At 38.9% G+C, this 27,258-nt stretch overlaps 1 protein-coding gene across 4 annotated transcripts in view; it reads right to left on the reverse strand.

Annotated features, from left to right (window-relative positions):
- LOC143038802 (sister chromatid cohesion protein DCC1) overlaps window positions 1–27,258 on the reverse strand; it is a 398,731-nt gene that overhangs the window by 177,720 nt on the left and 193,753 nt on the right. For all 4 annotated transcript variants that reach the window (XM_076208343.1, XM_076208344.1, XM_076208340.1 and 1 more), the window contains one exon: window positions 22,383–22,522. In XM_076208343.1, coding sequence (XP_076064458.1) covers window positions 22,383–22,522 — 140 coding nt within the window. The remainder of the gene's footprint in view (window positions 1–22,382; window positions 22,523–27,258) is intronic.

Consider the following 27,258-nt stretch of genomic DNA (forward strand, 5'->3'; position numbering starts at 1 on the left):
TGTGTGGATTACACAGGGTATTTATGGGTTAGAGACAGAAATGGAGATAAGGTTAAGGCTTACATTTTGATATTTACTTGTTTTAATACTAGAGCCGTCCATTTGGAAGTTGTGGATTCTATGTTCACTGCCGAGTTCATTTTGGCTTTCGTTAGATTTGCTAACAGATATGGAATTCCTTCAGTAGTTTATTCGGATAATGCCAAATCCTTTGTACAAGCGGAAAGTATCATTGGACAAGTGCAACTACCTTTCCCTCCCTATCCTCCTTCACATTTAGCAACTCCCTAAAATACTCTGCCCACCTTCCTCTCACTGCCTTCTCTTCCATTATCATCTTTCCACCTGCACCTTTTACCTTTTCTTCTCTACTTGATTCACCTCCTCTTTCTCTTTTAATTTCCTTCCAAAGCATCTTTGTATTGCTTTCAAAATTTTCTGTCATACTCTTACCCCATTTCACATCTGCTCTCCTCTTTGTTTCCTTTATCTTATGCTTAACTTCCCTTCTCTTCACTTTGTACCTCTCATACGATTCCCTCGTCCTAATTTGTAGCCAATCTACGAATGCCTGCTTCTTCTCTTCTACACTTTTCTTTGCTTCCGCATCCCACCACTTGCTGCAGTAGTAAAGATATGCAAAAAGATTATCAGGAACAGATGGACCAAACACTTGGAAGAAAACAAAATAATAAATACCAAACAATTTGGTTTTAGAAGTGTAAGATCGTGCACCATAAATCTAATCTGTTTTTACTCGAGACTAATTGAGATAACACAAGAAAGAGATGGATGGGCAGACTGTGCCTTCTTGGATTTACAGAAAGCATTTGATAAGGTACCACACAAAAAATTAATAAGTAAAATTGAAAAAATAGGAGGAATTCAAGGCAAATTGTTGGATTGGGTGAAGGATTTCTTAACTGGGAGAAAAATGAGTGGTACTTAAGGGGGTACGCGACACCTGGGGGGGTGAATTTGGTCAAGATATGGCATTTTTCAAAACTGTGTTCAAAATGTTCGTATACCACTTAGAAATAAATCCCGACAAATAATTTTCCAGCCGCACGCAATTTAAAGGTCCTGGGTGAGGATTAAAGGGGCAGATTTAAAGGCGCAACCCACACTAGAAGGAGGCGTGCCACTTAGGACCTTCAGGCGCAGCGAATAACGTTGAAATTTGATTGAATTTACACTCGCCCAGTGTATCAACGGCCAATACGATTGTGGAGGGGAAGGGAGGAAGGTGGAGGGAGAATATTTCGTCAACTTTGTGCGAAACTAAGCGTTAGTTACCGGCTAACTCTGAAAAGGGAAGTACGCATGTCTCATGAGCTCTCATTGCAATCTATTACTTTAGCTAGTACATATTACTCTTTAGTACAGTCATCACGGGTAGCAAAAAGAACAAAAGAACATCACAATGACAAAAAACAGCAGTTAAAGATGGCAAGCAGTCAAAGACGACTAAAGATCTCACCACCTCTCACTCCACCACCGCCCTCACCTGCACCTCTGTGACGGTGACAGAGGTAAAGGACAACATTAGACTAAACAATTCAAAGAGGAAGATTAAATCCAAAGAAGAAAGCAAGAGGAAAAAGATCAAGGCTATACAGGAAGAAGAAAGAAGAAGGGACATCATATGATGCTGGAGGGGGTGCCCTACCAACATAGATTGGCGAGGGGAATCTGATGAGGAAAGAGAAGGTGCCCACTACTGGAAAATAAACCTCTTTCCAATGACTTAGATACCCTGAAGACCCCCAGCAGAGAGGTTTCATATGAAGAAACCGCCAAAGGTGCAAAAAAGCAAATTATATGATGTTGTCGTCTGTGCGTCGTCACTACTGTGACATACTTATACTTTAGTTTTTCAGTATTTAAAGTACTTATAATTAAAATATGTTGATAATTTTTACTGTACTTACTTATTATATAATAAGAATTAAGCCATGAAAAAATCAGTCAAATTGGTGAAACTATAAGCAAGTTACAGATATATTCATATTTCAAGTTGCCATATCTCCGTTCGATATTTTTCTACTTTTTTTTAATCATAAAAAATCTAATATACATTAGATTTAAATGAAACTTACAGGGAATATTACTTTTAGTAACTGCTAGGGCCGATCGTTCGAATATTTTGAATAGGATGAAAGAGTTCGGAGTAATAATGGAAACAAGAGCAAATAAATTGTATTTTTCAAGATTTTTGCCAGCCATTAAAATTGAAATGCCTGTATGCAAAAGTATAAAGGAAATTGTTCAATTACTCAATGACCGGCCCTAGGTGTGCCTACTGACTAATCATAGCCAAAATATAAAACAAATTGGTCCATGTATTATGGTGCTGTGCACTTTTAAATGTCGCTACTGGTATACGTACATGTGTACATATGTACATACATCATTCTGCTTCACCTAAAATGTAAGCAATATGGATACCTATTTACCTGAGAAGTTTCAGCTCTTTACTCTAAATATTTTAGAAAATGACCTCCAGGTGTCGCGTACCCCCTTAAGAGACAAAAATTCAAAATGGGAAAATGGGATAAGTGGTGTCCCACAAGGCTCTGTTTTGGCTCCTTTAATGTTTGCCATATACATAAATGATATGGAGAAAGGAGCAAATTGTTACATGAACTTTTTTGCTGACGATGCCAAATTACTCGAGAGAGTGAAAACAGAAGATTGTAGATCGCTACAAGATGACCTGGATAAAGTATGGGAATGGAGAAGGAAATATGAAATGAACTTCAACATCAAGAAATGTAGCATAATAGAAATTGGAAGAGGCAAATATAGAGTTTCGGGAAAGTATACAAATGGAAACAAAATAGTCAAAAAAGTAAACTCAGAGGGACCTAGGGGTAATCATCTCAAGTGATTTGTCACCTGACAAACATGTAAATAAGTTATTTAGAGAGACCTAAAACCTATTAAGATCAATGAAAGTGGCCTTCGACTACAGGAGTCCCTCAAATAACGCTGATTCGAATAACACGGATTCAATCATATGCGGATTTTATTTCAAAACCATCTCAAATGTAGAGAACCGTTTTAAAATTCGCGCCGCGTCGGGCATGCATACGCACACACGCAGCAACATCGCAAACATTTGTGGTGACTGCTTTCTATTTTACCATATACAGTCGATCCTCATATAATGCGGTCATTATGTACACTGGGAACTGCTCAAACAAGGGTGTGGGGCGAGGGGATAGCCGTGGGTGGCTGCCTGCGGTTATGTGTCAACCTCCGGGTACTGATGCAGGAGGGAGGGAGGGAGGGGAGGAGAGGGGGAGTAGGGGGTGGTAGGGGGTTAGCCAACAAGCTTTAGCTTGTCGCTTTCACCACCTGCGCCGTGCTATCGTGAAATTTTACCGCCCTAACCTGTTGAAGTGTAATGTTTCTTTTGTTTGGAACACAACTACTGTAATAAGTCTGATAATGACTGCGCTTGTCGTGTCTTAATTTCTCTTATGAGGTTCTTGTTGTTACTGGCGGTGCTGGTTTGGGAGATCAAAAACAGACATATACACGCTTACACACGTGTAGACACGCACACGTAGACAGGTGTTAGACAACCAGTGTATGTTGTGAACGTGCGTGCGTGTACACACAAATACGAACACAGACACACGCACGTACATGCTTACTTGTACACGTGAACACAGACACATACACGCACGCACACACACATACATACACACACATACATATGCCACATACACACACGTGTATACGCCACATACACACATATATGTATATACGCCACATACACATATGCATATATGCCACATACACACACATGTATATACACAAACACATACATACACCACATACACACACACACACACACACACTTTCACCGAATGGACGGCGAGAATTGGTATTCCAAAGAAAAAGGAAAAACTACGTGGATCTCAACATCCAGGAAGTGCCTTTTTGTATTTATAGGGAAGGGGAGTGCTTGTGGAATAGTGGGGAAGTGATAGGGAAGGAGAAGGGAAGGGATATTGAGGGAAATGGAAGGAAATGAGGAAGAGAATGACATGGTCCAGGAAGCTAGGAGAAATGTAAACAAGAGACGAACTGAAGACGATGACTTTGGAGAGGACGGAATCAACAAAAATGTAAAGATTAGAAGTATAGATAAGAGCAATACAGTAGAAGGTGATGAGAATATTTTCCAGGGATTTAAGGAGGGTGGGGGGGGGACACAACTCCCCCCCCAATTGACAAGACTAGAAGAGAAGCTCGATAAGATGATCGAGCACTGGGAGCTTAGGCTCGGTCACGTTAACAACATTGTGCAGAGGGTTGAAAAATTGGAAGAACTGGAGAAGGCGAACAAAAACTTAACTAAGGAAATTGAAGAATTAAAAAAACAGTTAAAAGAAGTAAAAGAGGAGAATAAAGTCTTAAAGGAGAATAGTAAGGACAACAAAGAGGGTTGGGAAAAAATCCAAGAAAACAGCAAAGTTGCATTTACTGACATAATCAAACAACAAATGAAAGAACAAACTGAAGACTCAGTTATTAAAGTGATGAGACAGAAGGAGAATATAGTAAGAGACTTAGCAGATAGAAAGAAAAGTATAATTATATTAGGAATGGAAGAGAAACATAACCCAGATAGAACCACAAGAATCAAAGAGGAAAATGAAAAAGTAAGAAATTTACTAGAATTAGTTCAGGAAGATGAGCCAGAAATAATGAAACAAATCGAAGAGAAATTCAGGCTCGGGAAATATAGTACAGACAAGACCAGACCAATTAAGATTAAATTCACGTCACAAACGACGGCAGAGAATATCTTATCCAAAACAGGGAAACTAGCAACAAGTGAACAATATAAAAAGGTATGGATAAAAAGGGAAATGAATAAAGAGGAAAGAGAGGAGGAAATAAGGAAAAGACATGAAGCTAAGAAAAAAAACGAGACCAGAACTTAGACAGAAAAACAAGAATTCTACTGGAGAGTAGTGAATATGAAATTGAAGAAATGGAAAATAACAGAGAGAAACACAAAAGAAACAGAGAATACAATGGAAATAACAGAAAGTTAAGAGTATCCTACACAAATATAGATGGATTAATAACAGGACTGAATGAACTGAACAAATATCTGAAAGAAAAAGATCCGGACATAATGGGAATTGTTGAGACAAAATTAAAAGGTCCACTACCACCCAACAGCATAGGACACAATGCATATAATTATTGGATTAGAAACAGAGAGATAAAACAAGGGGGTGGAGTTATGTTCCTGACTAAGGATATAAACGTGAAGAGTGTCACATATGGGAAGAATAGAGTAGAGATGATTATGATAGAAGTAGAAGATAGAGATAAGAAGAGCAGAAAGTTTGTAATAAACTACGTGCCCCCAAAAACAGCCTCGTGGGAAGAGAATGAACATAAAAGCATGTTAGAAGACACAAGAATAACACTAAATGAGATAATGGAAGATGGAGGAAGAAAAGTTATGATGGGCGACTATAATTGCAAAGAAATATGCTGGGAACAGATGACCGTAAAGGGTGGAGAAGACTCATGGGGAAGTTTTCTACTTGAGATGATTATTGACCACACAATGACACAATGGATCCAAGAGAACACTAGGTATAGAAATGAAGAAGAACCATCGAGACTAGACCTAATAATCACATCAGAACCTATAGTGGAAAAGATAGAATACCAGGCACCAATAAGCAAAAGTGACCACATATTGATAGAACTAGAACTAAATGAGAAAAAAATACATGAAAAGAAATGAACAATATAGAAAAGGAAGACTGATGTACGATTTTTTTTTTTTTTTTTTTAATAAAATAAGAGAATTCTTCCAAAATGAAAACTGGGAAAGGATACACAAAGAAGATACAACAGTAGAAGAGAAATGGAATATTTTGACAAAAATCTATAAAAAAGGAGTAGAAAAGTATGTCCTAAGACAAAAACAAGAAAAAGAATATGTAAAGTGCTGGTACAATAAAAGTTGTAGGGAGATAAAAGACAAAAGAGACAAAGCTTGGACCAAATGGAAGAAAAACAAAAGACCTGAAAAATGGAAAATATATACTTGTTATAGAAATGAATATGTACAAGCGTGCAGAGAGGAAAAGAGAAAATATGAAAAAGATGTCATAGAAAAATGTAAAGATCAACCAAAACTATTCTACAGATTTGTAAACAACAAACTGAAAAACAAACAAGATTTGGAGAAATTAAGACAAGGAGTTGAATACACAGAGGAAATTCAAATGGCGGAAATTATGAACAAACATTTTAAATCAGTATTTACAAGGGAGAACATACAACCTGAAGAGATCGAATGGAAAGAGAAAGACCCTCCTATGAAACAAATAGAAGTAACAAAGAATTAAATATTGAAACACTTGAGTAATCTTGATGTCAGAAAATGGCATGGACCAGATGAAATAGCAAACTGGATTTTGAAAGAATGCAGGAATGAACTGGCAGACATAATACATAGCATAATAAACTGTTCCTTGAAAGAAGGTAAAGTTCCAGAAGATTGGAAAAAAGCAAATATAGTACCTATATATAAAGGGGGAAATAAAGAAAACCCTACCAACTATAGGCCAGTCTCTCTAACAAGTACAATAGCAAAGATTTGTGAAAGATTTGTCAAAAATAGATGGGTAAAATATTTAGAAAAAAAAAAAATGTGCTAAATCCAAGGCAATTTGGATTCAGGCAAGGACGATCATGCGTCACAAATTTAATATGTTTCTATTCAAGGCTAATAGATATAATACAAGAGATGGATGGGCGGACTGTGCATTTCTAGACCTAAAAAAAGCTTTTGACAAAGTACCACATAAGAAGTTGCTTAAGAAATTAGAAACTGGAGAAATACAGGGCAAACTGCTAAATTGGATGGAAAACTTTTTGCAAGAAAGAAAAATGAGAGTAGTGATAAGAGACCAACACTCAAAATGGGATGAAGTAATAAGCGGTGTTCCACAAGGAACAGTTCTGGCCCCAATAATGTTTGCTATATATATTAATGATATGGATGAAGGAATTGAAAGCTATATGAGCTTCTTTGCAGATGATGCAAAACTATTGAAAAAAGTGAACACGGAAGAAGATTGTGAATCACTACAGAGAGATCTAAATAAAGTACAGGAATGGAGTAGGAAGTGGGAGATGGAGTTCAATACAAAGAAGTGTAGTATAATGGAATTTGGAAAAAGTAAAAACAGAATAACAGGATCATATAAATTGGGAGAAGGAATAAAAAAAGTAGAAAATGAAAAGGACCTGGGAGTCATTGTTATGAATAATATGTCACCTGACAAACATATACTGTATATTTCCACGTATAAGACGACCCTAAAATCCAAAAATTCACCCTTTAAAATTGGGGGTCGTCTTATACTACCATTATAAAAATCAGACCTTGAATTCTACGTGAGATGACTTGGTAGGCTAGCCTGCCGATAACCACAGATACACATTAAATGATTCACATTATGATAAGAACTGGTAATAAAGGTAATTAAACTATATTTATCTTATATATTATTGGCATATCTTTATAGTAAATTGCAATTGTTAATAAATTCGAGGAATAATTATATATTAATGAAATTACGGTACTTTTAACGGTCTCACTAAACGTCGACCAAAGCCGACCAAGCCCAAACAATGACAGCTTTTGCTCAAATGCATAATTTCATATAGAAATTAGGATATGGTTGCATTATTTGACCAATTTTCTTTAAAATGTGTGATTTTCATGTAATTTGATCAAAGAAGAGTTACGTTTTTATCCTCTGCAAAATTACCAAAGTCGACCAAACACAAACAATGACGGCTTTTGCTCAAATGCATAACTTGGTCGGCTTTGGTCGCCGTTGGTCGACTTTGGTAATTTTGCAGGTGAAAAAAACGTAACTTCTCATTGTTTGTGTTTGGTCGGCGTTGGGCGACTTGGGTAATTTTGCAGAGGATAAAAGCGTAACTTCTCTTTGATCAAATTACATGAAAATCACACATTTTAAAGAAAATATATCATATAATGCAACCATATGCTAATTTTAATATATAATTATATGCATTTGAGCAAAAGCTGTTATTGTTTGGGTTTGGTCGGCATTGGTCAACTTTGGTCGACGTTTAATGAGACCGCAACCTTTTTCTTTTGCTAACTTTTCAGTAATTTTTAAGACTGAAAATAACAATTTTGGATTACAGTACATAAAACGTTTATCAATAAAAAATATATTACAGTAGTTGCATTTAAAACAGAAAATTTAAAAATTATAAAATTATAACACTTATTTTCTAATCATCATCAATATTACACATCAAACGTATTTCTAAAACCTTTATTTTCCATAAAAATTACATTACATTTAAAACTTAAAAATTTATAAAAATTTATTTCTTTATTTATTTATACAAATCCCTTCAAACTCGTCACAATCATCACTCTCTGTTTCGAAAAGTTGTTCGAACATATCACAAGATTCTTCAAATATGCCCTCATCGTAGGGATCCCAGTCCGGTTCCGGTGAGTCGACTTCGGCTTCGTCATCACTTTCATACAATAAATCATCTTCAGTGCCATCCATGGCATTAGAGATTCCAAATTTTTTAAAAGATTTTACGATACTTTCGACCTTAACACTTTCCCAAGCTTTAATAACAAACTCGCAGAGAACATCAAGTGATGCACTACGCATAGCTCCACCTTTTGTAAATGACTTCTCTCCATTCGTCATCCACTCGTTCCATTGATACCTAACGTTATCTTTAAATGTCGAACCAGGAACGTAAACAAATCGTTTTTGTTAGTTGACGTGTGTTCTCAGAAAATCATGATACATGATTTGCTTTGTTATTTCATTTATTTTCAATTTATAAGGACACAGTAAGTAATTTATCTGGTATAAGGATACAGTTAAGTAATGAGAAAGAAAAGAGAAAAAGCGGGAAAAAACAGCTGATAAACGTAATCAAAACCATTCTCTTTGTACGGTAGGTTTGATACACTGATGCTTTTGTAATTTAGCAGTCGTCTTATACTACCGATATGAGATAAATTCATAAAAATTTGCTCTAATTTTGTACCTCGTCTTATACAAAGGTCGTCTTATGCACGGAAATATACGGTAAATAAGATTTTTGGAGAAACCTATAATTTAATAAGAACAATCAAAGTTGCATTTACACATCTGGATGAAGAAATGGTGAAGAAAATTCTAATCACTCTGATAAGACCAAGATTGGAATATGCTACAACGATATGGTCACCAAGTGCAAAAAAATGTATAAAAAAACTTGAAAGAATACAAAGAGCAATTACAAAATTGGCACCAACACTCTCAAAACTATCATATGAAGAGAGACTAGCAGAACTTGAACTACAGACACTAAAGCAAAGAAGAGAGGAGATTTGATAGCTATTTACAGAATCATGAAAGGCATAGAAATTACTGATAGAGAAAATCTGATAAAATGGGATGACAGAAATACAAGAGGACATGGAAAGAAAATAAAAAAAGACAGCTATAGAAGAGACCTGATAAGGAACAGCTTTCCTCACAGAGTAATTGACAGTTTGAACAAGTTAGATGAGAAAGTGGTGTGTGCAAAAACAATACATGAATTTAAAAATAGTTTAGATAAAATGAGATACGAAAATGGGACACCACGAGCATAGCTCCCCTTCCCGTAAAATACAACTAGGTAAATACACGTACACATACATACGGTTCTCGGTATCTAATATGGAAAGTCAGCATATGCGGATTTGGTCATACGCGGTAATTTCAGGAACCTAACCCCCGCATTATTTGAGGGACTCCTGTACACGGATGAGGAGATGGTTGTGAAAATAATTATCACATTGATAAGACCGAAATTAGAATATGCTATATCAATGTGGGCACCTAGCACAAAGAAAAACAAGAAAATCAGAAAGAATCTAAAGAGCAGTGACAAAAATGGCACCCACACTATCAAACTTGACATATGAACAAAGATTGGAGAAATTACAGTCGTCAACATTGGAGCAGAAGGGAAAGAGGTGATTTGTAGACCATTTTCAGAATTATGAAAGGGATGGAAGTTCTCGATATAGATGACCTATTAAAATGGGACAAGAAGGAAACAGAGGACAGGAAAAGAAACTAAAGAAAGACAGTTACAGAAGAGACCTGAAAAAGAAAAGTTTCCCACACAGAGTGATCGATGTCTGGAACAAATTGAACCGTGAATGCCAGAACTATACATGATTTCAAGAAAAAACTGGATGTGGAGAGATACAAAAACGGGTCACAACAAGCATAGCTCCTGTCCCATAAAATACAACTAGGTAAATAAAACTTATGTATTCAATATGTCACATGGAACATATGTTATAAGCACAGTAAAATGTTTTCGTTATATTGTACCCAATATCAGGCCACCATTCAGCATTAAACCAGTACCAACACAAATAGATCTGGCCAGATTAAATGCCCCAGATGCAACCAGTACACAGAATACCTCATACTACTCTGTCCCACACTAACAATACTATGACAAGAACAGAATATGTATTCCTTGATTGATTTATGGTGATGCCCAAAAGCTGTTGCTGATTACTTGCAGGCTGCAGGTCTTCTGCAAGAGACCAAGAACTATAGATTGATTGATTGCATCCAATATGAGAGGGTCTTTGAAAAAGACTAACAAGAATGTAGTGACTAGGTCATTAAATGTGCATGGTTATGGTATGATTGAGAGTAAAAGGGAGGAGACGAGTGTTATGTTTGTGAGAAGGATGATGGATGTGTGAGCATTCTGTGAAACTAAGTTGAAAGGGAGGGAGAGTTAAGGGTGTGATGTAGGTGATGTGTGCAGTTTGTGTAAAAATGGAAATGATAGTAAATTAGGATTATTAGTCACAGGTCCTGAAAGGAAGGAGACACTAGAATTCCTGCCAAAACACAACAAGATTGTTAAGGAAGGAGACTCACAGATTTTCACTACAGCCCAGATTGGACATGCGGAATGAAGAAACATGAGAATTAGCTCCAACATTCATACATATACCAAAGGCTCTTTCCCCCTTGCAAGGAAGGAAAAAAAAAAAAAAGGCATAAAATCCACTCCCACCCATTCCATCCCACTTACTCCACTCTCATCCACCCTTCCCCCCTCTTGGCTCATCCTGGATGGTGGGTCATCCCTGCATTTCGGCCACTGCCCTGGGTCAGAAGCAGTGTTGCAGGATACAGCACATCCACATCCACAGCAAGGCCACTTCATTAAACTGGCTACCCCCCCTCTCCATCCACTCATGCAGAAATGGAGTGGAGAAATAACTTCGGGCTGCGTCAATTTATTTTTCATGCATACTTCCTCACCCCCCCATCCTCCACCCACTCCCCATCATGCATCACAGCATCATCCATACACAACCATTCTCCACTCTCCCCTATCTTCTGTCTTCTCCCGTCCTTCCTCAACAGACATTCCCCTCTTTCCCAATGCCCCTTTAACCACATCCCTCCATCTCATACTTGATCACCCCCTTATGTTCACTCCTTCTACCTCTGCCTTCCACACCTCTTTTACTAATATTTTGTCACTCTTTCTTTCCATGTGTCCAAACCATCCCAATACTCTTTCATCAACCCTATCTCCCAACTCCCTTTCCACCGCTGTTCTCCTCCTCACCTCCTTGTTTCTCACTCTATCCAGCCAAGCAACTCCTATTGTACCTCAGACACCTGATCTTAAATGCAAACTCCTCTCTTATGTTCCATGTTTCTACCCCATATAGAGCTGTCAGCACAATCAATCCTTCATATAACCTCCTCTTAGCATCAATTTTCAAATGTCTATTTCTCATTGCACATTTTAATACTCCAAAGCATTTACTTGCTTCTCTCAATCTACATTCTACCTCCACTCCTCCCTTTCCTGCCACATTCACATCCAAGTATCTAAAACTATCCACTTCCTCCAGTCTATCTCCCTTAACCCCTTCCATACGGTGCCGCACACGTAGGCGTCATGGGGAGCGAGTGTATTCGCGAGGCTGCCATATCGGCGTCTTGATTATATTTATTGTAGTCGCCCCTCCATAATGACATTCTTTCTAATTCTTTTGTAATCGCATTTTCTATGGTTATCAAAATTCACGGGTGAAGAGAGAACGATCGATATAAGCGGTGACTATATTTTATGATGCGAGTATTATTACGACACGTCGTACGGCTGGCATTGGCTGCTGCCACCGAGATCTAAGTCCATGACGCCTACGTGTGCGGCACCGTATGGAAGGGGTTAACCACTTCCATACGGTGACGCCTACGTAGGTGGCATGAGAAGCAAGTGGGTACTCGATGATGCCGACGTCAACATCTTGATTATATTTATTGTAGTCATACCTACGTAATTTCCATTCTCTCTAAACTGGCTTCATCAATTTTCTGTGGTTATCAAAATACACGGGTGAAAGAGAACGAACGATTGAGCACTGACTTTATTTTTTATAATGCGATTATTATGACGCAACATCGCACGTCGGGCAGCTAATGCTGCCAGACGTGCAATGTGCCCCGGAGTGAAGAGGTTAAGAAACCTTAATGCTAGGGTAGGAAATTAACCAATAGATGGAGTGGTTGGGAAGTGTGGAGTTTCTGGAAAAAATTGTAATGAAGAGTTGATGGTGATGTGTCTAGAGAGTTGATGACAGCAAATACAGTGTTTAAGGAAGTCAAGCATAAGTATGCCTGGGAGAGGGTGGTGGATGGAAGGGTGGTAGATAGGGCATTAATGGAGTGCATAGTGTTAACCATGAGAATAGTAGGAAGAGTTTTGTACATCTCATCACCTTACTTTTACCCACATTTATCTTCAACTTCCTTCTTAAGCACACCTTCCCAAACTCTGTCACTAGCTTCCTCAATCCCTCCTCTGATCCTGCCACAAGAGCAGTGTTGTCAACAAACAATAACACGCTTAGCTCCCACTTTTCTCCATTTTCTTTAACCATCTCCAATCTCCAACCCATTACCCTTGCATTTACCTCTTGCACCACCCCATCCATATATAACTTGAACAGCCAAGGTGACATTACACGTCCCTGATGAAGTCTCACCTTTACCTCAAACCACTCTCTCCATTTCCTATTCTAACATAAGCTCTACTACTTTCATAAAAACTCTTGACTGCTCTTAAAAGCTTTCTTCCTATCCCATACATCTGTAATACCTCCAACAGTGCCTTCCTGTCTACCCTGTGATAAGCCTTTTCCAAATCCATAAAGGCCTAAAAAATATCCTTACCTTTTCCTAAAGATTTCTCGCATATCTGTCTTACCACAAAAATCTGCTCCACACAACATTTAAGACAGAAGAAAAATCTGATCCACACAACATTAAAGACAACAGAAAACTATGAAGAAACTGTAGATAGGTTAGCAGTGGCTTTTTGTAAGCAGTACTTGCAATGAGCTTATGTGTGAGTTCAAGCAAATAGGAAAACTTAAGAAGTATAATTAGGATATAGATGCCACATAGCACCCATGCATGGCACCTGCACATGCCCTATTTAAACAGAATAAGAGTCAAAAACACTTTCACTCTCTCACCCTACATACCCCAAAGTAGTATGTGTAATAACACACATACCAAAGGGTTTTTCCCCCCTTACATGGGAGGTAGCAAAAAAAATAAATGAATAAATAAATCAATGAATAAATAAATAAATAAATAAAATAAACATACATATACCAAGGCTTTTTCCCCCTTACAAGGGAGGTAGCCAAAAAGGGAAAGGCATAAAATCGTTCCCACCCATTCCATCCCTGAATACACTCCACACCCCTCCACCCTCCCTCTTAGCTTAGCACCTCCTGGATGATGGGTCATCCCTGCACCTTGTCCACTGTCCTGGGTCAGAAGCAGTGTTGCAAGACACAGCACATCCACAGCAAGGCCGCTTCATTAAATCGGCAACCCCCCCCCTCTCCGCTACCCCCATGCATAAAAGGAGAAGACAGGGAAAAATCCCTTCGGGCTACGTCAAATTTTGCTCACACATACTACCTCACCCCCCATCCCCCTGCCCATTCCACCTCATGCATCACATCATCCATATACAACCATTCTCCATTCACCCCTGTCTTCTCTCCCCTCCCATCCTTCCTCAACAGACATTCCCTTCTTCCCCAAAGCCCCCTTCACCCCATCCATCTACCTCATCCTAGGATGTCCCTTCACATTCACTCCCTCCACATCTGCCTTCCATACCTCTTTTACTAGTCTTTCTTCACTCATTCTTTCCATGTGTCCAAACCATCCTAATACTCTTTCATCAACCCTATCTCCCAGCTCCCTTTCCACCCCTGTTCTCCTCCTCACCTCCTCATTTCTCACTCTATCTAGCCTAGTAACCCCCATCATACTTCTCAGACACCTCATCTCAATCACATTCAAACTCCTCACTTCCTCTCTCATGTTCCATGTTTATGCCCCATACAGTGCTGTTGGCACAATCACTCCTTCATACAGTCTCCTCTTAGCATCCATTCCCAAATGTCTATCCATCATTACACTTTTTAATCCACCAAGGCATTTACTCGCTTCTCTCAATCTACATTCTACCTCCACCTTTTCCTCCCACATTTGCACCCAAGTATCTAAAACTATCCACTTCCTCCAGTAGAAGGAAGTGTAGTGAATGATGGGATGAGGAAACAAAGAAGGCTGTAGAAGAGAAGAAGCGAGCTTTCTCAGATTGGTTACAAAATAGGATGAGGGAGTCATATGAGAGGTACAAAGAAAAGAAAAGAGATGTAAAGCACAAGGTAAAGGAGGCAAAGAGGAGAGCAGATGTGAAATGGGGTAAGAGTAGTACAGAAAATTTTGAAATTAATAAAAAGATGTTTTGGAAAGAAATTAAGAGAGGAAGAGGAGGCGAATCAAGTAGAAAAGAAAAGGTAAAAGGTGCAGATGGAGAGATGATAATGGAAGAGAAGGCAGTAAGGGGAAGATGGGCAGAATATTTTAGGGAGTTGCTAAATGTGAAGGAGGATAGGGAGGGAAAGATAGCTGCAGTGGGAAATGCTAAGAAAAAAAAAATAAAAAAATAAACAAATATACAAATAAATAATAGTAATAATAAAAAAAAAAATAATCCACTCCCACTCATTCCATCCCCACAAATTCCACTCCCATTCACCCCCCTCCCTCCCTCTTATCTTGGCTCCTCCTGGATGACAGATCATCCCTACATCTCACCCACTGCTCTGGGTCAGAAGCAGTATAACAAGACACAGTACATCCACAGCAAGGCCACTTTATTTAATTGGCAATCCCCCCTCTCTGTCCCCTCATGCAGAAAAATAGAGGAGAGGACACGGAGAAATCCCTTCGGGCTGCATCAAATTATCATTCACACCGACTCCCTCACCCCCATCCCCCACCCACTCCCTTCCATACATCACACCATCATCCATACACAACCATTCTCCATTCACCCCTATCTTCTGTCCTCTCCCATCCTTCCTAAACAGAGATTCCCCTCTTTCCCAATGCCCCTTTTATCCCACCCATCCATCTTATACTTGGCTGCCTACTTATGTTCACTATTTCCATCTCTGTCTTCCACACCTCGTTTACTCTTTCTTCATTTTTTCCATGTGTCCAAACCATCCTAATACTCTTTCATCAACCCTATCTCCCAACTCCCTTTCCTAATCTCAGTGAGACACACCACAACACCCTTCAAATCATACAAAACAAAGCCCTAAAAACAATTACAGGCTGCACAAATACAACACCTACAGACCATTTACACCATGAAACAAAAGTCCTCAAAGTCAAGGACCACCTCGACATGAGAGGCACACAAACACTTGCCGCAGCCACCACAAACACATCACACCCGCTACACTACATAGCAGAACACCCACACACACCAAGAAACATTAAAACAACACCCAAAGACCTTTATTACGCACAGATACTCTCTTCTCTTCCTCCACAACCACCAAATACCAGCCTCCGGAAACATATTCATAATCATATCACTCACCGCTCCATTAACACACTGAAAGACAACACACTGCTGCATGCCAGACCCCCTGATATCCACCCTTCTGAATCCTCTCTCCCACGAAAGGACAGAGTCCACTTGGCCAGACTGTGGTGCGGCCACCACCCAGCACTTCTAAGCTACCAGAAGAGGCTGGATGACCGCATTGTAAACAGCTGCCCAGGATGTAACACTTCACCCCATAACATACAACACATAATGGAAGACTGCATTATACACAATCATGCACGCAAACAACACAACATACACTCTATAAAGGATTTGTGGGAAAACCCAGTTTCGGCTGTAGCATTCCTTGGGGAGACGGGACTGCTCGGACAGACAGTCTAGGGAATGACAACAACAACAACAACAACTCCCTTTCCACCCCCGTTCTCCTCCTCACCTCCTCATTCCTCACTCTATCCAGCCAAGCCCCTATCATACCTCTCTGGAACCTGATCTCAAACACATTCAAACTCCTCTCTTCTCTTATGCTCCATGTTTCTGCCCCATATAGTGCTGTTGGCACAATCACTCCTTCATACAATCTCCTCTTAGCATCAATTTCCAAATGTCTATTTCTCATTAAACTTTTTAATCTTTCAAGGCATTTACTTGCTTCTCTCAATTTACATTCTACCTCCACCTCCACTCTTTCCTTTCCAACCACATTGGTGCCCAAGTATCTAAAATTATCCACTTCCTCTAGTCTCTCTCCCTTAATACTTCCAATTTGCTACCACATTCTCCCCTTGTACATCTCATCACCTTACTTTTACCCACATTTTTCTTCAATTTCCTTCTTTTGCACACCTTCCCAAACTCTGTCACCAACTTCCTTAACCCCTTCCATACGGTGCCGCCTATGTAGGCGGCATGAGGAGCAAGTGGATACGCGAGGCTGCCATATCGGCGTCTTGATCATATTTATTGTAGTTGCCCCTGCATAATGACATACTCTTTAAACTATCTTCATCACATTTTCTATGGTTATCAAAATTCACGGGTGAAAGTGAGAACGATCGATATGAGCGGTGACTATTTTTTATGATGCGAGTATTATTACGAAACATCGTACGTCTGGCAGCTAATGCTGCCCGCGAGATTTTGCCCCGTAGTGAAGTGGTTAATCCTTCCTCTGATCCTGACACCAGCACAGTGTTGTCAGCAAACAACAACTGGTTTATCTCCCACTTTTCTCCATTTTCTTCAACCATCTTCAATCCCTGACCCATTACCCTTGCATTTACCTCTTGCACCACCCCATCCATGTATAAATTGAACAGCCAAGGCAACATAACAAATCCCTGGCAAAGTCCCACCTTTACCTCAAACCTCTCCATTTCTATTTCCAACAGAGGCTTTACTACTCTCATAAAAACTCTTGACTGCTCTTAACAGCTTTCCTCCTACCCTATATATCTGCAATATCTCCCATAGTGCCTTCCTGTCTACTCTGTCATAAGCCTTTTCCAGATCCATAAAGGCCCAAAAAACATACTTTTTCCTAAAGCTTTCTCACATATCTGTCTTACCACAGAAATCTGATCCACACAACCCCTACCTGTTCTAAACCCACTGTTCCTCACCAATTACTCTCTCTGTTCCACTCCTAATCCTCTCAATCAAAACCCTCCCATAAGCCTTCCCAATTACACTAAACAAACTGATCCCTCTGAAACTACTACACTTACACTTGTCCCACTTTCCTTTGTAAAATGGAACTATACAGGCCAGTCCTCAACACTATACCCACTTTTAAACAAACGTTTAATAACCTCGCCAGTCAGTCCACCATCACTGTACCTACCTTTTTTAGACATTCCACATGACACCCATCCACCCCAGGTGCCCTACCTGCTCTCATCATCTTAACAACTGTCTTCACCTAATCTTTCCTTATTTCTCCTCCATTTTCTTCACTCATCATTTTCTTAGTGCTTCCCACTACAACTACCTTTCCTTCCCTATCCTCCTTCACACTTACCAACTCCCTAAAATACTCAGCCCATCTTCCTCTTACTGTTGTCTCTTCCATCATCATCTCTCCATCTGCACCTTTTACCTTTTCTTCTCTACTTGATTTGCCTCCTTTTTCTCTTTTAATTTCCTTCCAAAACATCTTTTTATCACTTTCAAAATTTTCTGTCATACTCTTACCCCATTTCACATCTGGTCTCCTCTTTGCCTCCTTTATCTTATGTTTTATTTCTCTTTTCTTTTATTTGTACCTCTCATGATTCTCTTGTCCTATTTTGTAACCAATCTATGAATGCTTGTTTCTCTTCTATAACCTTCTTTCCTTCCCCATCCCACCACTCACTACCCTTCCTTCTATTTCCTCCCATCCTACCTGTTCCACACACCATCTTTGCATACCTTGTGACTTCCTCCTTGTTCCATCCCCATTCCTCCTCCACTCCTAGTTCTAATCTATCCCTCACTCACTCCCACTCCTCTCTCAGCTTCTTCTTGTATTCCTTCTCCTTTTCTTTCTCATTTAAGCAGTTTAATTTAAGCACCTCCCTACCTTCTGCCCTTTTCCTATTTCTCCATCTATCCTCACTCTCAACTTACCTTCCACCATTATTTGATATTCCCCCACTTTCTCCCCTTAGAACATGTATATCCAAAACTCTTCCTACTATTCTCATGGTTAACACTATGCACTCCATTAATGCCCTATCTACCACCCTTCCATCCACCACCCTCTCCCAGGCGTACTTATGCTTGACTTCCTTAAACACTGTATTTGCTGTCATCAACTCTCTAGACACATCACCATCAACTCTTCATTACAATTTTTTCCAGGAACTCCACACTTCCCAACCACTCCATCTATTGGTTAATTTCCTACCCTAGCATTAAGGTTTCTTAATAACACTACATTCACAATTCTCCCTAAACCCTCTATGCACTCATTTAAATCTATCCAAAATGCCTCCCTTTCCTCTACACTCTTCTCACTACAAGGCCCATATGCACTTACAAAAAACCCTCTCTTCCTTCCCAGTTTTACCTTCATCCACATTAACTTTGAAGAAACCTCCTCCCACTCCAGCACACATTTACCTATCTCTTCACTTTACTAGTATACCCACCCTTTATCCCCATCCTCTCTTCACTTCTGACACCCTCCCAACAGGTACACTCCCAAACTCAAACTCACCCCTCCTTTTCAACTTAAGTTTCACTCAATGCCAACACATCTATCTTTTTACTCACAAACATACTGCCTATCTCTTTCCTTTTACTCTCATCTGTACCACATCCACACACATTATGCGCCTTAAACCTTAGGGTTCTGGTTGGAAAACTCCTCCCAGACCCTCTTATGATTTTGCTTATTTTAGGAATGTCCCCTGTGAGAGAAGGGAGAAGGATGCAAAGTCCTGTCCCCATCCCATTTTTGTTACCTTTAACGACTCAAGCAGGAATACTTGGTGGCAGTATTCTTTTCCCCCACCACAGGGTTCATCAAAAAAGAAAATTAATATTAAGAGAAATGGTACAGGACAGTATCAAGAGTGGGGGGGGGGGCAGCATAACGGAGGGACAGTTACAGTATAATAAAGTATCATCATTTCTCTATGAACAGAGATTTCCTCTATCACAGACAAAATTATGTGTGGCTCTAGTCTGTAGGGGCTGCCTCCATATAGACCATAAAGTATCAGCTGCATGCTACTGAGCAGCTTTTAACCCCACAGTAACATGCATCCAATACCCCCAACAGGTAATAAAAATATCTTTTTTGTACATTGCATTATTTCTCCCTGTGGAGAAGTGAAATCCATAACAGGGTTAACTGAACAAACTTTGTGTGATTTCTATAAATCTTCTACACAGCATAATAGGAGCCCTTTATAGGAACAGACATGACAAAAAACTGGGGCTCTGACCATCCTGGATTTTCCTCTCTTCATCAGTGAAATATTGTGTACAAAAATAATCAAAACAAGTAAAAAGTGGATAGGAAAAAATTTAGGTGCATTTTAAAAGTATTGTGTATTGAGTGAAAATATACTATGATCGATCATAAGAGAATTACTACAATGGCATGTTATGTCATTGGTTTTGATTTTTAACACATTATTAGCCAGCATGGATAGGTACAATTTCAAGGGTTTGAGCTGCCTGAAACATGTGGTACACCACAGGTAAGATAAAGGGGTCCCAAGACAAAAGAAAATAACAGAAGAGAATAGGTTAGATAATGAAAATAGGGACTGATCAGAAAGTGCAGAGAGTAGTGGAGAAGATAGGTTTGGTGGGTTTGAAAATGAGTCAGAGGGAGGCAATATGGATAATTTGTCAAAGAAACATTATGCTATTAATGGTTCAATTGAATTACAAAAGTGTACAACTTCAAAGCACAACATGATCATTAATCCGCTAAAATGAGTAGGGAAGTAATTGTAGGTGAAAAGATGGTCAAAGCCTAAAAAAATTGTCCCTAAATTTGATGAGAATGAACCTGAACTATTCTTCTTGACATTTGAAAGAATAGCAAAGCAAATGAAGTGGGATGCTGACCTGTGGTCATCTACAGTGGCCGCGAAAAGTTTGGGCGCAAAATTATAGGCGCCCTAACTTTCCCCTAAACTCAAAACATGCGAAAAATACAACTTTCCACCCAAACTTTTCGCTATTTTTCAATGCTAGCGTTTGTACCCATATTTAGCCGAGACAATACACACTATTTGGCAACTCTGTTTAGGCGCACTCGATGTCACATGGAGTCAGTTTCTAAACATCTCTCACGGAGAGTAGTCTTTTTTTTTGCGGTGGTCTCTGTTTTTGTGCCTTGATATCTCCGTAATGGGAAGTGGTAAAGTGCTGGAAAGAGACACAGTTGTTACAATCATAACCCTCTATAAGGAGGGTTATAAGTGTAAAGATATTGCTACTCGTGTGGGAATTGGAGTGCATCAAGTGCAAAAGTAGACCAAGAAATTTCGAGACGAAGGAAGTGACATCATTCGTACTCCAAAGCATCGCTCTGGTCGGCCAAGGAAGATATCAAATCGTACTTCTACGGTTCTAACTGCCTCCTAATAACCGTAGGAGGCAGTTAGAACCGTAGAAGTACGATTTGATATCTTCCTTGGCCGACCAGAGCAATGCTTTGGAGTACGAATGATGTCACTTCCTTCGTCTCGAAATTTCTTGGTCTACTTTTGCACTTGACGCACTCCAATTCCCACACGAGTAGCAATATCTTTACACTTATAACCCTCCTTATAGAGGGTTATGATTGTAACAACTGTGTCTCTTTCCAGCTCTTTACCACTTCCCATTACGGAGATATCAAGGCACAAAAACAGAGACCACCACAAAAAAAAGACTACTCTCCGTGAGAGATGTTTAGAAACTGACTCCATGTGACATCGAGTGCGCCTAAACAGAGTTGCCAAATAGTGTGTATTGTCTCGGCTAAATACGGGTACAAACGCTAGCATTGAAAAATAGCGAAAAGTTTGGGTGGAAAGTTGTATTTTTTGCATGTTTTGAGTTTAGGGGAAAGTTGGGGCGCCTATAATTTTGCGCCCAAACTTTTTGCGGCTTTTATAATCAAACCTAACCTACCCACTAAGGCATTAAGTGTATACCCTGTGCTTTTGGGGGTATAAAAAAAAAAGGCAGGATTATGAAAAAATAAAAGAAAAAATAGTAAAAGTGTATAAGATTACCCCAGAGTATAAGGTTCTGGTGCCACAGCATCTTCATCATGAGACCACCCCCCAACCCCAAGAGTTGGGGGCCAAACAGCTGCAAACATCCTTGTCCACCTGGGGATAGGTGGCACCTATCCCCAGGAGGGGCTTCGGTCGCCTGGGCGAATACCACATTCCCTTCACAACATGCACCGTTACATTTTTTCTGCACTGAGAAGTGTTTTTCCGGCATTCACCCCTCTTCTTCTATTTGCTGGAGATGTAGAGAGCAATCCTGGGCCTACCACAACATATACATGCCCAACATGCTCCAAACCCATCACTTCGAGCAGACAAAGGGCTCAGTTCAATGCAACATATACAAAAATTGGGCCCACTTCACTTATACAACACTTGCAAACACAAACGAATATACAAATACTTGGACATGTTCTACCTGCCCTCCAATAACCTCACTCCCATTATTGACAAGTGACATAGAAACTACCTCATACTAACAAAACACAAACAACAGTTCACTGTTTCTTCCCAGAGAGATCTATGGGCAGGTCTGAAGACCTTTGCCAGTCAATGAAACTTGAAGCAATAATTACCAATAGTAAATCACAGGATAAATTCTCTTACTTTCTGCCGTCTTCTGTTCTTTCTTCAGTCTCCATGTCAGTAGTACCACTGTATGGCTGTTCAGCCAATAGCTCCTGTAACTTCTTGAGGCGAGGCTTGCAAGGACGCAACTCAAAGTAGGTGAAATGGATGTTTGTCACCTAAAATGAGAATATCATACAATAAGTATGAAGAATCATATAATCACACATTGCTTACAAGAAAATTATTTCTAAGTTTACTATCTTATTTGTAATCCAGTAATCCCTAGATATAAATCAATCTATTGTCTTTCTTGCAGGAGACCCATAGCTCCTAGATAAATGACAACAATCATTAGATTGACTCCAACTTGTTCATTTACCTAATTGTATTTTATGGGAAGGGGAGCTATGCTCGTGGTGACCCATTTTTGTATCTCACAAGATAAGTTTGTTCTTAAATTCATTTTGTGTTTGCACACACTAATTTTTCATCCAATTTGTTCCAGATATCAATCACTCTGTGTGGGAAGCCATTCTTTTTCAGTTCTCTTCGGTAGCTGTCCTTTTTTAATTTCCTTACACGTCCCACTTTAATAAATCCTCTTTATCAAGGTGTTACCTTTCATAATTCTGTTGATGATTAATAGGTCCCCTCGTTCTTTGTTCCAGGGTTGGCAATTCCAGTTTGGCCAGTCTTTGTTCATATGTCAAGTTTGAAAGTGTTGGGGACATCTTTGTCATTGCTCTTTGTATTCTTTCTAATTTTCTAATATTCTTTTTTGTACTGGGTGACCATATCAGTGTTGCATATTCCAGTTTTGGCCTTATCAGTGTTTGTAATATTTCTTTTTTATCATTTCCTTATCCAGGTATGTAAAAGCCATATTTATTGATTTCAACAAATTGTATGTTTCTCCAACTATTTTATCTATATGTTTATCTGGCAACATGTCTTTGGTGATGATTATTCCTACGTCCCTTTCAGAATTTACTTTCTTTACTTCTTTTTCATCAATTTTATACTGTCCTGATATTCTATTCTTGCTTTTCCCAAGTTTGATTATACTGCACTTCTTGATGTTGAATTCTACTTCCCATCTCTTGCTCCACTCTGAGACTTTGTTCAGATCACTCTGTAATGAGTCACAGTCTATTTCAGAGTTTATTCTCTTTAATAAGTTTGTGTCATCCGCAAAGCAGTTCCTGTAACAATCAATACTTTCATCCATGTCAATTTACATATATAGCAAACATTATCGGAGCTAGTACTGACCCCTGTGGGATGCCACTACTCATTTCTTCCCATTTTGAATATTTGTTTCTGAGCACTACTCTCATTTTTCTTCCATGTAGGAAATCCTCCATCCAATTCAATAGTTTTCAATGTATGCCTCCTATTGTTTCCAGTTTATATAGCAATTTTCTGTGTGGTACCTTATCAAATGCCTTTTGTAAGTCCATGAAGGCACCGTCTGCCTAGTCATCCTTTTCTTGCAATATATCTATCAATCTTGAATAGAAACAAATCAAATTAGTGGTACATGATCTTCCCTTTCTGAATCCAAATTGCCTCGGGTTCAGTATATTGTTTTCCTCCATCTATTTTTGATGATTCACAAATTTTAACTATTGTACTCGTTAGGGACACCTGTCTATAATTTGTTGTGTCTTCCTTATTTCCCCCTTATATACTGGCATTATATTGGCATTTTTCCAGTCTCCTGGTAATTTTCCTTCTTTGAGTGAGCATTCAACTATTCTATATATTTTTCCTGTTAGTTCATCTATACATTCCTTTAGTATCCAGTTTGCAACTCCATCCAGGCCATGTAATTTGTTAACATCAAGCTTTAATATTTGATTCTTTATTTCATTCTGAGTAATATTTAATTCCTTCATTAGAAGAAATCTTACTTCATTTCTTTGATCACTGTAAGAGGCTGGTAGATTAAGGTAGACAAGTGGTAGACAAGTAGGTAGATAGAGGGGTAGGTGGTAAGAAATTCATTTTATGAGTTAGATGTTTTGAAAACAATAGCCACAATGGAGTTGCAGATTTGCATAATCTCGCTCACCGCCTAAAGTTTGTAAGAACCAGCTAGAATATCTATATTGGTGCTGATGTGACAAAATGTAAACATTAAGCCACTCAAGCTTTGTGACTAAGATTGCTTGTGTAAGCAGTATTGCTTTAGACAGTGTAACAGTCTTTCTGATTGGAGAAAAGGGTGGAGAGAAATTATTGGTGCACGTAGGAAAAGTCACACCCTTAAGGGGATCGTCCATCAGAAAATCACGAAAAAAAAAAAAAATCTGAAAATATTTCCTCTATAAGTGTTGCTCATAAGCTATCTTGTGGCTGAGTATGGAAGCTGTATCTTGAATTTTACTATCTAAAAAATATATAATACAGTACCCCCAACCCTACTGTGGCTGGGTTGTGTGCGCTGCGTACTGCATATTACGTTTTCTGTTGTTACATATATTTGCTAACAAAAGAAGCTGTGTATTTTGCATAATATTTATCCTTTTGTATGATAAATAATAGCATATGATATGGCAACAGGGACCTGACTGCATACCGTACAGTATGAATCGTCCATCAGAAAAAAAAAAAAAAAAAAAAAAAAAAAAAAAAAAAAAAAAAAAAAAAAAAAAAAAAAAAAATAAACTGAAAATATTTCCTCTAAAACAACCAGTGATGCCATAAAACAGCTTAGGATGGCAGATAAAGATCGTCTGTCACCAAAGATGCATCGCGCCAAGAAAAGGAAAAGTGCACGCTTGGAACCTGAGCAATATAACCCTGGTGGATACTAACTGGATTCATCATATAAACCTGTAATTAATCAAAAGCATGCAACAAAGAGTAGGGTGGTGCCTATGATACCCTTTCAACACCATAACATCCTAAATAATGAAAGGGGACCAGTAACCATGAACAAAAAAAACTATGACGCTCATTCCTGAAAAACTTGATTTTTGCACATTTAACTTGATTCATATCCAAAACGCCTTCACTGATTTTCAACTGCAAATCCTTTTCGGATTCAGCATAATTGGGAGAACATTTGGAGGCAGATTTATGTTCTGTCAAGGACTAGTAGGATTTTTTCATATATAATTTTTTTTTGTTTTGTTTTTTCAACTTGCTTTGGATTTTTTTCTCATAACAGACTGATCAGAACATCATAATTCTGCCTCTATTTCTTCATCTATCTTAGCCCATTACAAAGACAAAAAATAATAAATATCCAGTCAAAGGTCTATCCTCTGAATCAATTTCAAAATTTTCAAAAATTACCCCTCGAAAATAGAAAATCACAATAAAAAAGTATAAGCATAAATGACTTGAAAACTCGGTGGTATGTTCTCTGAGACAAGACAATTACAAGGAAAAAATCTCAGCCACTTTCACCCCAACCTAAAAAAGTTCGATTTTCTAATGGACGATCCCCTTAAGGGAAGGCACTTATCTGTAACAAAGTTATTGGATGAATTAAGTAGTGACGTCAGAGCACACTTGGCTTGGTGAGTGAATTGGGGATCCCAGGTGGGAGTCCTCTGGTGTTGTGGTAATTGTTGTTACGAGACTTACATTGTTTACCTTGAGTTACGGTGATTTCCCAAAGGCTTGTTATTTTCGAATCAGGAACTTTTCCTGAAACTCCGTACCACACTATCGTAACTTTATTGAAGATACTATTAAACTCCCCTCCCTCTTTATTTTTTATTAAACCTATGTTGCTGTGCCGTTACGAGCAGTAACGGGGCCTTTTTATAATTCCGTGTATCTCCATGTTTACATATTTTTTGTCGTAAGGCTTGTTTCCCCTCGGAAAGGGTTTTCAATTTTGTTTTTTGTAATGCTTTAATTTTAAGTGTATTTCGAGCAGAGACCTCCTCTGTTCGAAATCCCACCTTTGTAAGTTGTCTGCAAGCTGTGTCGCAAGATAACATTGCATTATTTGTACAATGTTCACTTTAAGAATTAGAATTAAGAAGGTGTGTAAAGACCGGTTGCCGTTTGTGATGTCACGTCACGCATCTAGGCGCCAGTCTGGTTCGAAACTCGAAAGGTGTACACACCCCTCTTGTAGCCAACTCAGTAAGTCGTAAAACCCTTTATATTTTAGGTTTAGAGTGTACTAGTGCATCCTTTGCAATCTTTTATATCATGTGTAGCTTTTAGCCTTTAGTAACTAAAGTCCCATTTCCAGTTTTCATCATTTCACCGTAACTATCGAAATTCCCTTGGGTCCATCCTGCATGATGGATCGGATCTGCAATAAAGTGGCATCAAAACATCCCCGTGAATCTATAACCTTTCCGTCCCAAGTCTGTCTACGTCACGGATGCTAAGATGCTGAGTGTCCATTTGATCTGCGCAGTCCCCAGTTCGCTGCGCCATAGTTGCAATTTTGAGAATTTACTTAAAGTATAAGTTGTTCCATGGCTTCGAAGCCTTTTTACGAACTCGTAAGAATCCCAGCCGAACGAGACTATATTTCGTGTACTGAACGCCAGATCACCTTCAGCGCTGGTACCAGACGCTTCTAATAAAAACCTCGGCAAAGGAATTCTTACTGTTTGCACGAAGCCTCAAGATTTACTTCAAATTCAGACATAAAGTCTGAGAACTCAACCATGTAAGTTCTGAGACGTTCTTGAAATATAAGATCATAATTACAATAGGATCTTAATTCTCAGATTTTATAGAATTCTCAGATTTAGTGTAATCTTCTCTGAATTTGAGAATTTAATCTTAATATTTAAATTTAACTTTTGTAGTCGATTTCGACGTCAAATTATTTCCCCTTTGTGTCGTAAGCCCAGTGGCGTAGCTAAGGGGGGGGCGGTAGGAGCGGTCCGCCCCGGGCAGCACTTTTTGTCCTTGTATGGTGAAATAAAGA

Source organism: Oratosquilla oratoria, chromosome 25, assembly GCF_046742065.1.
Source record: "Oratosquilla oratoria isolate Oo_2021 chromosome 25, ASM4674206v1, whole genome shotgun sequence".
Classification (NCBI taxonomy): domain Eukaryota; kingdom Metazoa; phylum Arthropoda; class Malacostraca; order Stomatopoda; family Squillidae; genus Oratosquilla; species Oratosquilla oratoria.